Raw genomic sequence first — 15,879 nt, forward strand, 5'->3', positions numbered from 1 at the left:
GAACAGGTCCTATCAGTAATTCAAGTGAGCAAACTTGAGTTTGCAACCATTTGGTGTTAAATATAACTTACACTTTATTTGAGAGGATAAAAACTTAGCTATAAAGGCAAGTAAAGATCTGGTATGACTGAGTGAAGAAAAAAAAAGCCACATTACGTTAGAGTCATACTTTTTTCCCTGACTTGGTTGAACTCAAGAAGCGGTAGTGGGCAAGCACAGGGCCACCTGGAGTTAGAAGACCTGAGTTGGAACCATTAATGTGTGGCTTGCTGATTCGCAGGCAGGTGCAAGTTCTCGACTCTCCTGAGCTCACAGTTTCCTTATCTGTAAGATGGGTTGTGAACGTGGGCTCACCTGAGTCATGCCGTCTAGTGGGAGCCCAGCCCACATAAACGCATTATGCCTTTCTGGGCTGTTTTGCGGCACTAGATGGAGATTTCGTGGAGGTGGCTCAGGAAGGGAGCCCATATGAAATCACAAGGAACTGCTGAGGCAGGCAGGCAAATGGCTTGCAGGGCGCACGGCCTCCCTCCCCAGAGGAGCCCTCACCAGCTTCCACTCCATTCTCCTGATCCCTCCTCATTGCTTCCCTTTCTAAAACAGCCACAGAAAGCACAACTGAGACCTGAAGCTATTTCCGCCTATGAATCTTTAATGGTGCCTTTATTGGATGACAAGCTCACACTACTGGATTGACTGCTCTTTTGAATAAGTAAAGTATCTGAAAGATGAAAGTGACATTTGGATTTGACCTGAAGGAGCGGCCAAATAATGATTTGAAGTCCTCAAGCGCTGAGACTGTTCCAGGAAATTCTAAAACCTCCTTGAATGCAGATCAATTCATTTTTTTTTAAGCATCACTACAAACTGCATCTCTGTGTCCTAATTTGAGCATTCATCCACAAGTTGGATGTAAATATGGTTTCTGTATAGTCAGGAAGAAAGCCATATGAGACAGTAAAGACAAAAGGACGTTTGCTCATTGTTAGTAATTTCTAAGGTGGCAGAACAGAGATTTATCTTTACCTTTGAGAAAGATGGAGTCTCATTTAGCCAAAGCTTACATGTTAGCATCTGAGGCAGTTCACAGTCAAATTAGGGACCCAGGAAAACCTAAAAACTCTACGTTTTAGCTCTGCCCCTCTGCTCTCTCCTCCTCTTCCCTGATGATGACACAGTTCTTTGCAGTTTTCTTAAAGACGCTAACTGCTTTCTTTAAAAAAAAAAAAAGGAAGGCTTTTTATATGTTCAGTTAATGCATGTCGGCACAATTTAGTTTCAACACGTGATCATCTCTAAGCTATTTTGGGCAAGAAATTAAAATGCAAGAATCCCATCTGAAGTTGCAAATGTGCACTGAGGGTGTGAGTGAAGGGGGAAAAGAATGACTAAAGAGGAGAGCTATGAACAAGCACCTTCTAACTCAGTAAAGCAGGATTTCAAAAATAAACCCAGGCAGCCAGGAGCAACTTGTACTCAAGCTGCTAAGTGTTAGGTTTCCTAAAAATGAACTGGAGTGGTTGTGGTGGAGATATCTGCTGCTAAGATGCCTCTGGGGTGTTGTAATAGAACGAGTCCTCAGAGGGGGAAGGTTTCCTATAGGAGTCATTTCAGCCAGCATCAGCACCTACTTGCAATCTTGAAGTAAAACAACTTTTAATGCAAGTCGAACACTTTGAAGATTTGTATTTTAATACAGGAAACAATAAACCCTCGAGAGTGTCACCTTCCCCAGACTGGTAGAAAGAAAAAAGGCCACTTTGCAAACAGGTTTTAAAAGAATGGATTTTTTAAAAGAATGGCAGCTGATTTAAGAAAGTTACTGGAAGGAGAATGAATGGATGACACTTTTTAGCTTGATAAGTACAGCAAATGTAACAGCAAGTTTTACATCATCTGCATGTTAACTGGGAACTCAACAATTCTAAGGAGAAATGTAGTGTGACTCCATTAAAGTCTCCTACCCCCACCCCACAATCAAACTTGGATTGAGACAAGAGACGCTGATAAGAGAGAGAAAATGTGTTATATGACCTTAGCCACATTCCCACAGTCATACATCACATAACATGCCTCATGTGGTGCAGAAATTATGTAGGAATTTAATGACACCGGACAAGTATGAAGCATGTGTTCTGAAAGTGGAAAATGGATTTAGTGTTACTGCTTTCACCATCTGTATTAGGTTATCACAGTCAAGGTTATATTATATGGCTTACCAAGTAGTCAAATGTTGAGAGTATACATTGTGAAGAATGTTCAGTTACATCTCTCATTTATCTACGGAGTATGTAGCTAAAAGTTAAATGAACAAGCAACCCAATAACTGATAAATGAACAAAATCTATATACACCCATACACACTTGAACCAATATCCTCTTTTCAGGAAGTCTGGTTAATGCCTATAATTGCTTTACCTCATTTCAGGACGGGGCACTGAGATTTAAGAAATCTTCTTTAAAAATGTTTAATATTTTGGGGAAAAGGCCAGGTTTATTTTTGAAAGCCACAATTGCATGTCTGAAGCATCAGTTCATTTGTAACCAATCCTCTTCTAAAAAGAGCAATGACATCATTGTACAAAAACTGTGGGATCCATCACACAGATTTCAGGAACAGATGCATGCCCGAAACTCACGTGTTTCAGATCTATGATGCTCAAAGATGTCCACCTTGAGGACTGGGTTCTGAGGCTGTCAGTTTGGCTGAACTGTTTCAATACTGATAACTTGGAATTGGAGGTCAGCTCCTGACCACTACTACCTTTCCAAAATATACTCTCAAAATGAGGCTGTGGCTCATCTTTAAGTCACCGACTTTTCAAAAGTTGAGTATCACCACATGTATCTAATTTTTCCTTTACTAGAAATTCTTCATTCCCAAAAGTAAAAATAAAAACCTAAAAGACTTGCTTAATTTATATCCAAGGTGTGACTTCCCAAAGAAATGAAACCTGTGACAAGTCCAACAAGCCACCATGGCTAACAGGCAAAGGGCACCCTAAAGGGGGCATGGCAGGGATCATGATGGCCTCACTGGGGTACAGGAGGGACATAAAAAGTGAGTGGCCCTAGAGCACGGGCCAAGAATGAAGCTCCCTGGCGACAAGTTGCCTGGAGTTACTGTGACACCGGTCAACTAAGTTGGATATAATAAATTAGTGGCCATTTTTAAAGAATATATGCCACTTCTATCCCTAAAATTTCCACCTAACCATAGAGCACAGACATACAGGAGATTTAATACAGGAGACTCTTCACAAGTGCTGCATTTCCAAGCCAGAAAGGAAATGGCCAGCATTCCTCTTGATAGGATTTGGGGAATATCAAAGATTAGTAAGGTGACTCATTTGTGTAAGTGGTCAAACCTATGAAGAGTTTCAGCTTTTCTATCTGCAGTGCACTTTCCTTCTTTTGTTTTTTTGGAGACGGGGTCTCGGTCTGTCACCCAGGCTGGAATGCAGTGGGGATCATAGCTCACCTGCAGTGTATTTTATTCTTCTTAGTGGTTTCCAAGCCAAAGGCTCTTGGTCTTTTTTACCATTTAGTTCATTCTGCCTCCCTCCCTATCCAACATATGCATACACTCACCTTTGTCATTGTACCTGCGTAACACAGGCACCATGTCTATGGATAATAGAGCACATTTTTCAAAAGGCTCTATGGGTATTTAAAATAGAGTAATGAGGTGATTTTTCCTGAGCTCAATTTCTTACTGATTAATACATTTCCTTGAGACCTCATAAATTTATAAGTGTGGGACTGGCTGAAATACACAAAATGTATACTATGTAAAAATCCAGCCAGGGAAGAATTCCAAGTCTTCATCAATTTAATGTGTATCCCTCAGGAACTACTGCAACTATGCAAACTGTTCTAAGTCTGATGCAATGCAGAAAATGGTTATATTGGCAGAAAAATGACTACCCCCCTCCTACCCAAATTCATCTGAGTTTCTGAATTGTTTGTTTAGCTGAAGATGATGAGCTACCAGCTACCTCTCAACTATGGTCCATCTAATCACAGCTCAGCAATATCCACAGCAGAAACATCACCAGCAAACAGCCTGACTTCCACCTGAATTCAGCAATTTCTTTTCTAATGACAATTCCATTCAAGGTGGAGCAGTCACTGTGACCACATCTTTAGTGGCAAACTTAAAAGTTATAGTTTGTTTTCAACTGAATAAGACCTGAAATAACCTCCTCTTTCTAGTTTAGTCTTTAAATTCCTTTAAAAAGTTATCCCCCGCTCCCACAACCCCCACCCACCCCGCTCTGCCACTACCACATGTACACATAGGAGAGTTACCTATGAACTTTGCAATGAAAAGATCTGTGTCATGAAGAGGCATGAGCCTAGGTCTCCAACACAAGCAATTCTAGTATTTCTCTCTCTTCCTTTGGAAGCCCATGCATCCTGATACTGCAAGGACCACGAAGCAGCCTAGTGTTTTTGCTTTCTGGGTCCACTGAGTAGTCTACACTCTGTGCCTATGCTCCAGGGCCCCGGGGTGCCTCCTTACCTGCTCTATCCTCCACAAGAGTTCCTTCTTCTGCCGCTCCCACTCCTGCCGATCTCTGTCCAGGCGGTCGAGAAGTTCCACCTTCTCCCGGTGCCAGTTCTTCTCGCTGTGATGGATCTGCCAGCGCAAGTCCATGACCAGGCTGTGACTGTCGGCCAGGAGCTTCTGGTGCACCTCTCTCTCCTTCTTCAAGGCCCCCTTGCTCTCAGCGGAGGAGCCTAGTTCTCCCAACTTGTTCTCAGTCTCCTCTTCCAGCTGTCAAGGAGAAGAGACTTAGGAATTCCCTCTCTGACAAGTCTTGCATTCAAGGATGAAGTCTCAGCACATTTACATGTGATCCCTGGAAATATGTTTAAACCAAGATTTGACCAATCCCATAGTATAAACAAATTTTATTTTTAAAGTCCTAATTAAGAGCGTTGGACACAGTCACAAAGAATGTTAAGCGGTGAGTAAACTGAGCTTCCCATGGCCAGCTTTCCTGCTCCACTCTCCTAGTGTAAGTCACCACTATCTCTTGCCTGTACTTCTGTGTAACTCCTTGTGGGCAGGTACCATGTCCGTCCCTATATCCTTAGCTCCTATATGGAACCTACGGATGGGACAGTGACAGAACCTAATAGTTTTCAGTAAATATTTGTCAAATACCCAGGAGGTTAAATATCAAAACCAAACAAGACTCTACATCTTATGTACTCAAACTCGTGAAAACCAAAGAGAAGACCTTAAAGACAGGGAAAAATGACACATGTCATAGAGGCACAAAGACGAGAATTCCAGGAGACTTCTCATCAGCAACTTTGCAAGTCAGAAGATGATGGAGTGGCATCTAAAGTGTTCAAGAAAGAAGATCTCAACCTAGACACAATTCTGTACACAGAAACAGTATCTTTCAAAAAAGAAGGAAAACACTTTTCAACAAATGAAAACTGAAAAAAACAAAAAAAACCATTGCCAACAGAACTGCACTTCAGGAAATGAAAAAGGAAGTTCTTTAGGCAGAAGGAATATACCAACAGCCACTTTGATCTATACAGAAAATAAACACTGGAAATGACATCTATGTAAATATAAAACTCATTATTTCTGTTTTGTTTTTAATATTTGATTATCTAAAGCAAAAATTGTTACAATGTGTTGTGTGTTTATAGAATATGTAGAGGTAAACTATGACAGCAATAGCACAGAGGATGGGAAGGAACTGGGAATATACTGTTGCAGTTTCCTCAGGCAGCATGAAAAGTAGCCTAATAGGATTTCAAGGTAGACTCTGATTAATTAAATATGTATATTATAAACCTTAGGGCAAACACTAAAACTGCACGGCAAACACTAAAACTGCACAACAGCTTGCTGTTCAGTGTCTTGTTTTTATCCTCATAAGCAATCTCTTATATTTCATTAAGTGCACAATTTTAACAAATTGTATACTTTTCAAAGGAAGGCCTTTCACATAGATTGCCTCATTTGGTGTCTACTGCAATCCTGTAAATATGTATAGGTATCCTTATTCCCAGTTTATTTGTGAAGAAATGGCAGCTCAGTGCTTTAGGGACTTGCCTAAGGGACATGGTAAGTCAGTAACCATTATTCATATGTAGAGTTCAATTAACTTTCTTAAAATGAGTTACTTCAAGACACACTAAAATAATTCATAGCTGATTATCCATGTCTGAACAGATTCTTTTAACTTTTGAGACCATATATACAAAGATACATATATATATAAAGATATATATTTAGATATATATAAAGATATATATAAAGATATATATTTAGATATATATAAAGATATATATAAAGATATATATTTAGATATATATAAAGATATATATTTAGATATATACAAAGATATATATAAAGATATATATTTAGATATATATAAAGATATATATTTAGATATATATAAAGATATATATTTAGATATAAAGATATATATTTAGATATATATAAAGATATATATTTAGATATATAAAGATATATATTTATATATATAAAGATATATATTTATATATAAAGATATATAAAATATAAATTATAATATATATAAAATATATAAATATATATAAATTATATAGATATATAAAAAGATTAATGACTTAAACCACCCAGTATTATTATATTTAGAAAGACATCTGTGTCAGTGCTGTAGTTTGGATGTTTGTCCCCCAAACTTCACGTTGAAATCTGATCCCCAGTGTCGGAGATGGGGCCTAGTGGGAGGTGTCTGGGTCATGGGGGTGGACTGTTCATGAATAGATTCATGCCCTGAGGCGGGGAGTGAGTAACTTCTCCCTCTATTATTTCTTTAAGAGCTGGTTGTTTAAAAGAGCCTGGCACCTCCGCCCACCTGTACTTCCTTTCTTGCCATGTGATCTGCACACATTGGCTCCCCTTTGCCTTTTGCTGAGTGGAAGCAGCCCGGCCCTCTCCAGCAGCAGATGCTGGCACCATGCTTCTTGTGCAGCTTGCAGAACTGTAAGCTAAATAAACCTTGTTGTTAAATAAATCACCCAGCCTCAGGTATTCCTTTATAGCAACAGTAAATGGACTAAGACAGGCTGCTGGGTGGTGTGCTCAGTTAAACTGAAAGTTTTTGCCCAGAAGGGACTCACTGGGAGAGAGCTAACATCGAATCTCGCCTCTGTAATAAAGGCAAACCCTTCATTAAGCGGGGAGAGCACACTGTTTTGTCCCTGAATCTGAGTGGAACTCAGGCCTTCTTGGAGAGAAAGCAGGGAGAGGCTTGAGGAAGCAGATGATAGCCACGGGCGCAGGTCAGTGGTGACGCTTCTTGATCAATTATTTATAAAATGTAAATCTGGGGAAAATAAAACTTTTTTTAAGTAGAAAGAATGCAGGAACAAAAGAGGGGAGAAACCTCCAGTGTTGACCAGAAGACTACCAGAAAAGCACCAAGCACCACAAAATCCCAGTTTAAAAGAGCTGCTGGAAGTCCACGTAACCCAGAATGAAAGAGGCTGCTGAGCCCCTCGCAGGTATGTCTGTTCACCTGTAGATGCTTCCAGCCACCAACAGGTCCTCTCTTTAGAATCTCCTCATGCAGCATACCCCTTCCTGGGCCCCACATCACCTCTGCTCACCTGCTTTGTGAAGACAGTGAAGGGACATTCCTTCTGCCCACAAACTCCTCTGTGTCCACACCTCTCAGGTCTCTCATGGTCAGGGTCACCCCCTCCCCTCAATGCTTAGAGCCCAATTCCCCCGCCTACTGAGGGACCTCGTGTCATCAGTGGCCCTACGCTGTCAGGTCTCACCCGACAGGCGCCCCTGTGACCCCGCGGCTCCTATTACTGCACTGTCTGTGCTCCTTCTTTCCCCTTCACCGCCAAACTCAACTTCTGTCCCTCGGCACAGCGCACAGTGTTTCAGCCCCGCACACCTGACGGCAACTGTTCTTGTCAAGTTTTCCAGTGACCTCCTCACTGCCAAGTTCAACAAAACTTTTTATCCTTCATCTGTCCTGTCCTCTTCAAAGCATCTGATATCGCTGAACTCCACTTGGAACGCCATGGTGTCTCTCCCTTTGGCTTCTGGGACAGCATTTGCTTTGGATTTTCATAAATTTCTCTGGCTGCTCCTTTCCAATCTCTTCTCCCTCCACTAATTTCTGGAAAATGAATATTTTGGTTCCTTCTATGAGTTCCTTTCATTCTATGCACAGTCCTGGAGAGTCCTCCATGGCCCTGCCTCCCACCTCCTCATTCACACCCAGGTATATACGTCTTCAGCCCAGCCCTTTTCAAGTCCCAGTGCCTGTGATGACACACACCTCAAATCCAACCTGTCCCCTTTCCATCCCAACTGGTTCTCTCTCTGTGTTCCCGTCTTAGTGACGGCCCATCGCCCAGGCACCCGCACTAGAAACCTGACAGCCGTGCGAGGTACCTGCTGCTCCACGGCGTCTCATGAACCGGCCACCAGGCCCGGCCACTCTCTCCTCGCTCCACTTTTTTCAGGTGTGTGTCCTCCACTCCTTCTCCACTGCTGCTGCTTTACTTCAGAGTTACCCCTCTCACCTCCAATCTCTGCAACCCAAGCCTCTTCAACGTTTTTACTGTGGACCCAGGTGGCAGCTTGGTGAAGCCAAAAGTCTCCTCCTCAATGTTAATTCTGGGATATCCACAACAATTGTAACGGGAAATGGAGAGATGCGTGATTACTTTTTATTCTTTCATTCCATACTTCCTTTCAAAAAGATCCGTGATTTCTGTTGGGCTTGTTGCCTATGTTTATAACCGGAGGACACGCTAAATTTTAGTGGAAAGTTAGTGACCATAAAGATGCATCTCTTTCCTATTCTAGTTCGGCAGTTCCCTGATTTCAGTCTATAGACCATTAACCCCAGGTTAATCCATTCAATTCTAATGGCTCCTAATCCATTCTCTATTTTGAAGCCAGAATAATCTTTTCAAAAAGGGAATCTTAAACTTTCATGATAAAATCAGGATTAAAGTATCAATTCCTTAAATATTATTCTTTTCCCTCATATCTAAGCTTCTCAAATGAGCCATGCTCCTTTCTTCACAATACTCTTTTTTTTCTTTTGCCTGAAACTTCCTTTCTCCCCTTTTCCACGTTCCAGTTCTTGTCCAACCTTTGAGATTTTTCTTAGCAGGACTTTCACAGCCTTCCCTGAATTCTCAAGCCAAGGCATGTGCCTTGCACGTTCCTGTTCCCTGACAGCCTATGTGCACAAGCCTGGTGGGCACTTTCCACACTGTTATAAAGGACAGCACTTGTCTAGGTCCCCCACTGCACTGAGAACCCCTTCAAGGAACATCTGATTTGTTGCTGGATCTTCAACGTTTAAAGCAAGTTCTGACTTAGGAGTCTGCTGAAGGAATTGTGGACTTGGGAAGTGTCATCAATGTGGGCTCCATTGAAAGAAGGTAACTTGTAGCAGAGTTAAACTGTTTTGCATTTAAGCAGAAGAGGGTAAATATGGGATTATTACAAATGGGCTAGCATCATCCCATATTCATTGCTTCCTGGGTTGCAAATGTTTAAGAAACTTCCTAAATGATTTGGGCAGAAGATAAACTCTCTACCTATTACCACCTGGTTTCTGGGTTTGAAGTTCTAGCTTTATTTTTTGGTATTTAGGGACTCTCCCTGAGGGTTTATTTGTAGCAAACCTGTGGGTGGATACTTCGTTCCTATAAAACAAAGATGAAATGTTTTGAAACTGGCTTGCATGGAAGATTACACCTCCCTTCCTTAGCTACAGTTCGGGCTTTGAAAACACTTAACTCCCCCTATAAACATATTTTTTAAAATAGGGTTAAAGGCAGCTCATCGGAGACTGTCCTTAGTCATTTCTCCTCCGCTGCTGACGCCGCAGGCCGGGGACTAAGACAAACAGAGCATCTAGGTCAAATCCCCCGCGGGCAGCAGGCAGGAGCCACAATCAGGCCAGCTGCTCTCTCACTTGATGCCCAGGCCTGCAAGGCTGTTTCCCTGCCCCACCCAGGGCTATCAGCTCAGCATCACTGCTTGCTGCGGCCAGGTGGAAATGCAGGGGAACTTGTGGGTACCAGGAGAGCTGGAGTTTTGGTTTTTTTTGTTGTTGTTGTTGTTGTTTGACACATCAAGCCTTTTTCATCTTTTATCAAGACCATGTGACAGGGGTCTCCTTTCCAGGCAATTCTTTTTCTTTCATGACCAGGCCAATCCCTATAAAAATTTTACTTACTTTATGGTTTGCCTCAAAATAGAGTCTAGGAAATAGATTACCAAGGATACACAGACCTTCCCTCTCTCCTCATGATAAAGGGGCTGGAAGAAACCTCGAGAGACGCTCTCAGCAGCAGATACCATGTAGGAAGTCACATGACATTCAATGGTTTCCAAGGAAGAAACACTTAGGAAAGGATGTTTCTTGTTATGTCTGATCTTAACTCCTATGGCTGTGGTGTAAGACTTCAGAGGGGGCTTCCCTCTGTGGTGTGTGGTGGAGGCAGGAAACCCAGGCTCTCTTCCTGCCCTAGCACTACACGGCTCTGTGATCTGAGCTGAGCTGTTTCTTCTGGGCCTCAGTTTCCTTTGATATAAATAAGGAGACTGAAATGTATTGGAATTCTTGGGCATGCAGTGGGAGGTCTCCAAGTTCTTTTGATATTTTGAAAAATCTCTATGAAAACATTCATTTACCTTTTTCAAAGACAACTAAACCACAGACTGCTTTTGCTTTGCTCCTGTCTAGAGTTATGTCAGCTCAGTGTGATGACATCTTCAGCTTGGCCATCCTCTGATGGAGCTAAATACAAGCTTGTTTAACGCAGAATGGGAGAATACATGCTGCTCTGAAAATGCTGCTTGGTGGAGGCCGTACTGCATACTTGGGAGAGGGGACATCAGGGAAAATGGGGCCTCTGCACTTTAAGAAGAGACACGAGCAGCCACTCCTCTCTTTTTTCCCGGACAAGAAGCCCATGGTTCTGAATCTCTCTGTGCCCACTCCCCCCCCACATATCCTGGACAGCAGAGACACACAGTCAGGATCCAGGGAGACCTGGGAGGGTGGTACCTGTTCCAGACGGCACTTGAGCACGGCCCACTCCACGTCCCAGGCCGCCTTGTCGCTGGCATATTGCTGCTGCAGCCGTAGTCGGGCACGCTCGTCCTCCCGCAGCTCTGCACGGAAGTCCTCCAGCAAGGCCTTGAAGGCGCTGAACAGCTGCTGGTTTTCCACCACCTGTGGGAACACTGGAGTCAGGCTCCACCACCTCCTTTAAGTGTATTTTTTAGGTCAGAAGAGGAGCGGATCTGGCCATCAAGGTAGTGTGGGGGCTGTTTCCCAGGTGCTGTTGGCAGTGGGTGCAGGGTGGGTGGGGAGTCTGCAGTTAGCCAGGGAGGAAAGGGTCCCCCTGTTGCTGGCCATCGGCCTCCTGGGCCTGAGACTGAGGGCCTGTTTCATCAGGAGGAAGGTAGAAGGAAGGCTGCCCTGGTGACCTGGCAGCTGTGTTCAGATGCTGGAACCTGGGCTGGCACTGTGGGAACCTGCCACAGAGGTGCTGTGGGCCCTGAGGAGCAGGAGCAAGGAAACTGCAGGAGGCCACAGAGAACCCCAAAGCCAGGGCTGCCAGTCACTGTGACTTTAGATGTCCAGAACACTGAGTTGGGCTGACAAGACAGTCATGAGAGTGCAGATATGACAAGACCTACACACTCACCTACATATATGCTGCCATTCTAGTGCCAGATGTTGTATGAGAGGAGAATTAATAAAGACCGAGGACTCCTATGCATGTAGGGTAATCAGACTCTGATTGGTGGTTACTAAAAGGTCATAGATATGACACACAATGGCCACTGTCGGTGGGTGGGTTTAATTATTAACCATTTTGATGTTTAATAATTAAAGCCAAAGGTGAAATGCATAACCTGTTCATGAAGGCTTTATTGTGGTCCCTTGAGATGGAACTACCAGCCCCCACTTTTCTGCCTCTCGGAAAGGACAAGCCAGACCCACCCTCACATTTTCAGTATTTGGCACAATCCTTGGCTCATGTTAAGCATGCAAATGTGTCTGGTAAATGAAGAGTGGATTTTTATTACTAATCTGCTTATATCTAACTTAAAATGGTTTATACGTTCTGAAACCTGACCAGCCCTTTGAAGTCAAATTTCAAAGCCATGATTTCTGTCTTAGTACATTTCAGCAAGGGCATTATATCAGAAAGGTTTGGCCAAATGAATGAAACATGCTGAATCAATTATGGTACCTTGATAATAAAAGCCTCGTGAGCCCATCTCTTCCAACCAGCACTGAAAGCACATCACAAGGTCTCAGGGCGGTCTCAGGGCATTCTTTTTTGGTGCATTTATGAAGCAGGAGTTATAAAAGCTCTCTAAGTCCCACTGGATATAGATAAGCTCTATTATGGAAAAACAGAGCCCCACCCTCTCAGAATTCCTCATCCCCCAAACTTGATAAACCTCTCCTCCCTGGTTCAGCAAGTACACTGGGACCCCTCCTTCAGGTTCTGCACACACACTGGCCTTCACTCCGCAGTCATGCTTCTAAATCCATCTAGTTGATCCACTAAACATACACAAAAATGGTTAAATATATATGGGAGGAATTTAAGATACTTTGGATGGATGTTTGTATTTACATAAAATTGGGCAGCCACAAAAAAGAATGAAATCATGGCTTTTGCAGCAACATGGATGCAGCTGGAGGCCATTATCCTAAGCAAGTTAATGCAGGAACAGAAAACCAAATATCGCATGTTCTCACTTATATGTGGGAGCGAAACATTGGGTATACTCGGACAGAGATGGGAACAACAGACACTGGGGATTCCAAAAGGGGTTGCGAGGAGAGGGGCAAGGGTTGAAAAACTACCTATTGGGTACTATGTTCACTACTTAGGTGACGGGGTCATTAGAAGCCCACACCTCAGCATCATGCAATATGCCGTGTAATAAACCTGCACATGTACCCCCTGAACCTAAAATTTTTTATATATATATATATACATTCAAAAATAAAGTTGTATTAAAAAGAGAAATTCTTTAATATGAGTAGATTTATTATAGAGATCTCCATAGTTGTCCCCAGCATTTAATCAAGTGGACTTTTTTTTTTGAGACAAGGTCTCGCTCTGTCACCCAGGCTAGAATGCAGTGGATCACAGCTCACTGCAGCCTCAACCTTCTGGGCTCAAGCAGTCCTCCCACCTCAGCCTCCCAAGTAGCTGGGACTATAGGCGTATGCCGCCATGCCCAGCTAATTTTTGTATTTTTTGTAGAAACAAGGTTTCATCATGTTGCTCAGGCTGGTCTCAAACTCTGGCCTCAACTGATCCACCTGCCTCAGCCTCAGAAAATGGGATTGTAGGCATGAGCTACCGTGCCCAGCTACAATGGACTTTTGATGGAATAGAAAGGCCAGTTTGTTCATATTTATTGCTCTTTTTCTCACAGGGAACAATTTTTACTTTAATAACTCTGTGACAAAAGGCATTAAGAGTACAAGTCAGTTAACATTTGAAGAACTAGGCAGATAGAGAACCATCTATGAGTCTTATACATTGTTACCAACCATCTGAATAGAAATAAATTACCACTGTACTCAAAGACATGCTCACCAAATATGTGAAGCTGTAACAAACACAGAACAGTTTTTAAAACTCCACGTCAAAAAGTACCTAAAAATTAGCGTTGCGGCTCTTGCCTGTAGTCCCAACTACTCAGGAGGCTGAGATGGGAGGATCGCTTGAACCCAGGAGTTCAAGGTTACAGTGAGCTATGATTACACCACTGCCCTCCAGTCTAGGTGACAGAGCAAGACCCTGTTTCAAAAAAAAAAAAAAAAATTCTAGAAATTATATAAGTACAGTTGGGTGACAAGAGGTGTCATAACAATCTTTTCAGAAATATACATCTTCATATAGAATTTGCTGAATAATCACATACATTTGTGGTAGATTTGTTTGGGAGTTTCATCTTTAGATTTTAAATTAAAAATCACTGCTTTTTGAGTCAAGAGTATTTCAAGCAGAAAATAATTGTAATAATTTTGATCCAGATTTTGGAGTAGTCATTTAATTTTCACTGAGGAGAAAGCAGAAAACCATATAATACATTCTTATATGTAATCGATAGTTTTCTATGAATGCCAAGTTACATATGGTATCAGCCTATGATGTTCTTGGCCCATACACCACATGACATTAGAATCAGAACTGTACAGTCCTCTTGCAGATTGGAAACTTGGTTTCTCTGGAAGCAAGTACTTTTTGGCTTTAACAGATACTGAATTCAATAAAATTTAAGCCTTAATGATTTATGCACATTTGCATCAGAGTAATCAAAACAGTGCTCTATTCAACCAGGATAATATTAATCATCACAGAATGAGCTCCAGAATTGCTTTGGGGTGAAGGTAGCCAAAGGGAGCAAGAGAGCCCAGCTCAATGCTATTGGTACCTGTTATCATCATTCCCCAAGAGCAGCAGCATGTGGCACAGCAGGAAGCCAGGCCAGCTCCTGCCATTAGCACACAACAGCAAAAGTGGATGTCCATGTCAACATTTCTGAAGACCCAGAATGAGCCGTAGATAGGCATGATTTTCCTGACTTTCACACACACGCAAAAAAAAATAGTAACGATAATTACTAATGTTATAGGTGTTTCCTATGGCCAGGGGGTGTACTAAATTATTCGCCAACATGACCTTATTTATATGTCACATCAATTTTGAGTGCATATGCTATGTTTCCCATTTTACAGAGGAGGAACTATGGCTTGGAGTGGCTGAGGGCCAAGGTCCCACTGTCAAGGAAGTGAGATCCTGGACTGCAGTCCAGGTTGTCCCGTTCCAAGGCCAACAAACCGAGCCAGGAATATTCGAATTCTGACGTTATACCCTGCCAAGCCTTTTTTCTTTTTCTTCTTTTTTTTTTTTTTTTAAACTTTACCTTGCAGAAGCCATCTAATCCCCATGATGCTAATTCCATTTCCCATATCAAGGGAAATTAATGATAGTGAGTCATCCTGAGAGAATACCTAAAAGTTAACTTCTGTTATTTTTTTCCCCTGGTGGTACCCCTTGCTGGGTTACCTTTTGGGTAAAAAGATGACCCAAATCAAGTCAAGAATCAAATTAAGACTCGGGTCCATTGAGAGGTCTTTATGATGCAAGTCTTCTTGGACGATAGGCTTTCTGAACCTTTTGTGCCGGGGTCTAGCCATGCAACCTTTTAGCTTGTACATTTGTTGAGTGTAGGTCAGTTTCAACTCAAAAATCTGGCTTTTCATTCAGAGATCAGCTGGCTGATTTTCTAGCAAAGCAGCAGGATAAAAAGCTTCCAATTATTGCCTTCTCCTCCGCCTAAGGGCATTACAGCCTCACCTAGCTCAGCTCTCTTGAGTGAGACTTACAATGTGCTATAATATGTCAAACTTTTTAACAGGTTCAGAATTGGTCTTTGGTCCATCAGACTGTTACCCAAGTCTATCTATCCAAGTCTAATATCCAAGTCTATTTATAAGTATTACTAATAGAAAGTGAAATGGAAGTTTGTAGATAAGGTAACGTATCAAGGTATCTGTGATGCAATGCTGGCTAATTTTCAAAATTGTTCTTGCCTAAGATTTCTAAGATTTCTAAGATTTCAGCAGGTGAAATCACAGCTCCACAAAAGAGCTAAACCACCACCGACTACTTTGCTTGCATCACAGCCATTAACTTTGGAGATAGGATTAATCTAAAGCTGGAACAGACATACTGACCTGCCGCTATGGGTTAACCCACAAAATGCCAGTCACAAAATAGAGGTGATAGCATCCACGTTTATTTAGGCTCCTTGACGGAGGCAGG

The 15,879-nt window shown here is 42.3% G+C and overlaps 1 protein-coding gene across 9 annotated transcripts in view; it reads right to left on the reverse strand.

The window, feature by feature from the left end:
* The window catches only part of MTCL1 (microtubule crosslinking factor 1), a 138,279-nt gene that overhangs the window by 14,326 nt on the left and 108,074 nt on the right, over nucleotides 1-15,879 (reverse strand). For all 9 annotated transcript variants that reach the window (XM_054537664.2, XM_063716846.1, XM_024235854.3 and 6 more), the window contains 2 exons: nucleotides 11,076-11,243; nucleotides 4,526-4,780 (listed from right to left, as the gene is read on the reverse strand). In XM_054537664.2, coding sequence (XP_054393639.1) covers nucleotides 4,526-4,780; nucleotides 11,076-11,243 — 423 coding nt within the window. The remainder of the gene's footprint in view (nucleotides 1-4,525; nucleotides 4,781-11,075; nucleotides 11,244-15,879) is intronic.

Source organism: Pongo abelii, chromosome 17, assembly GCF_028885655.2.
Source record: "Pongo abelii isolate AG06213 chromosome 17, NHGRI_mPonAbe1-v2.0_pri, whole genome shotgun sequence".
NCBI classification, from domain to species: Eukaryota; Metazoa; Chordata; class Mammalia; order Primates; family Hominidae; genus Pongo; species Pongo abelii.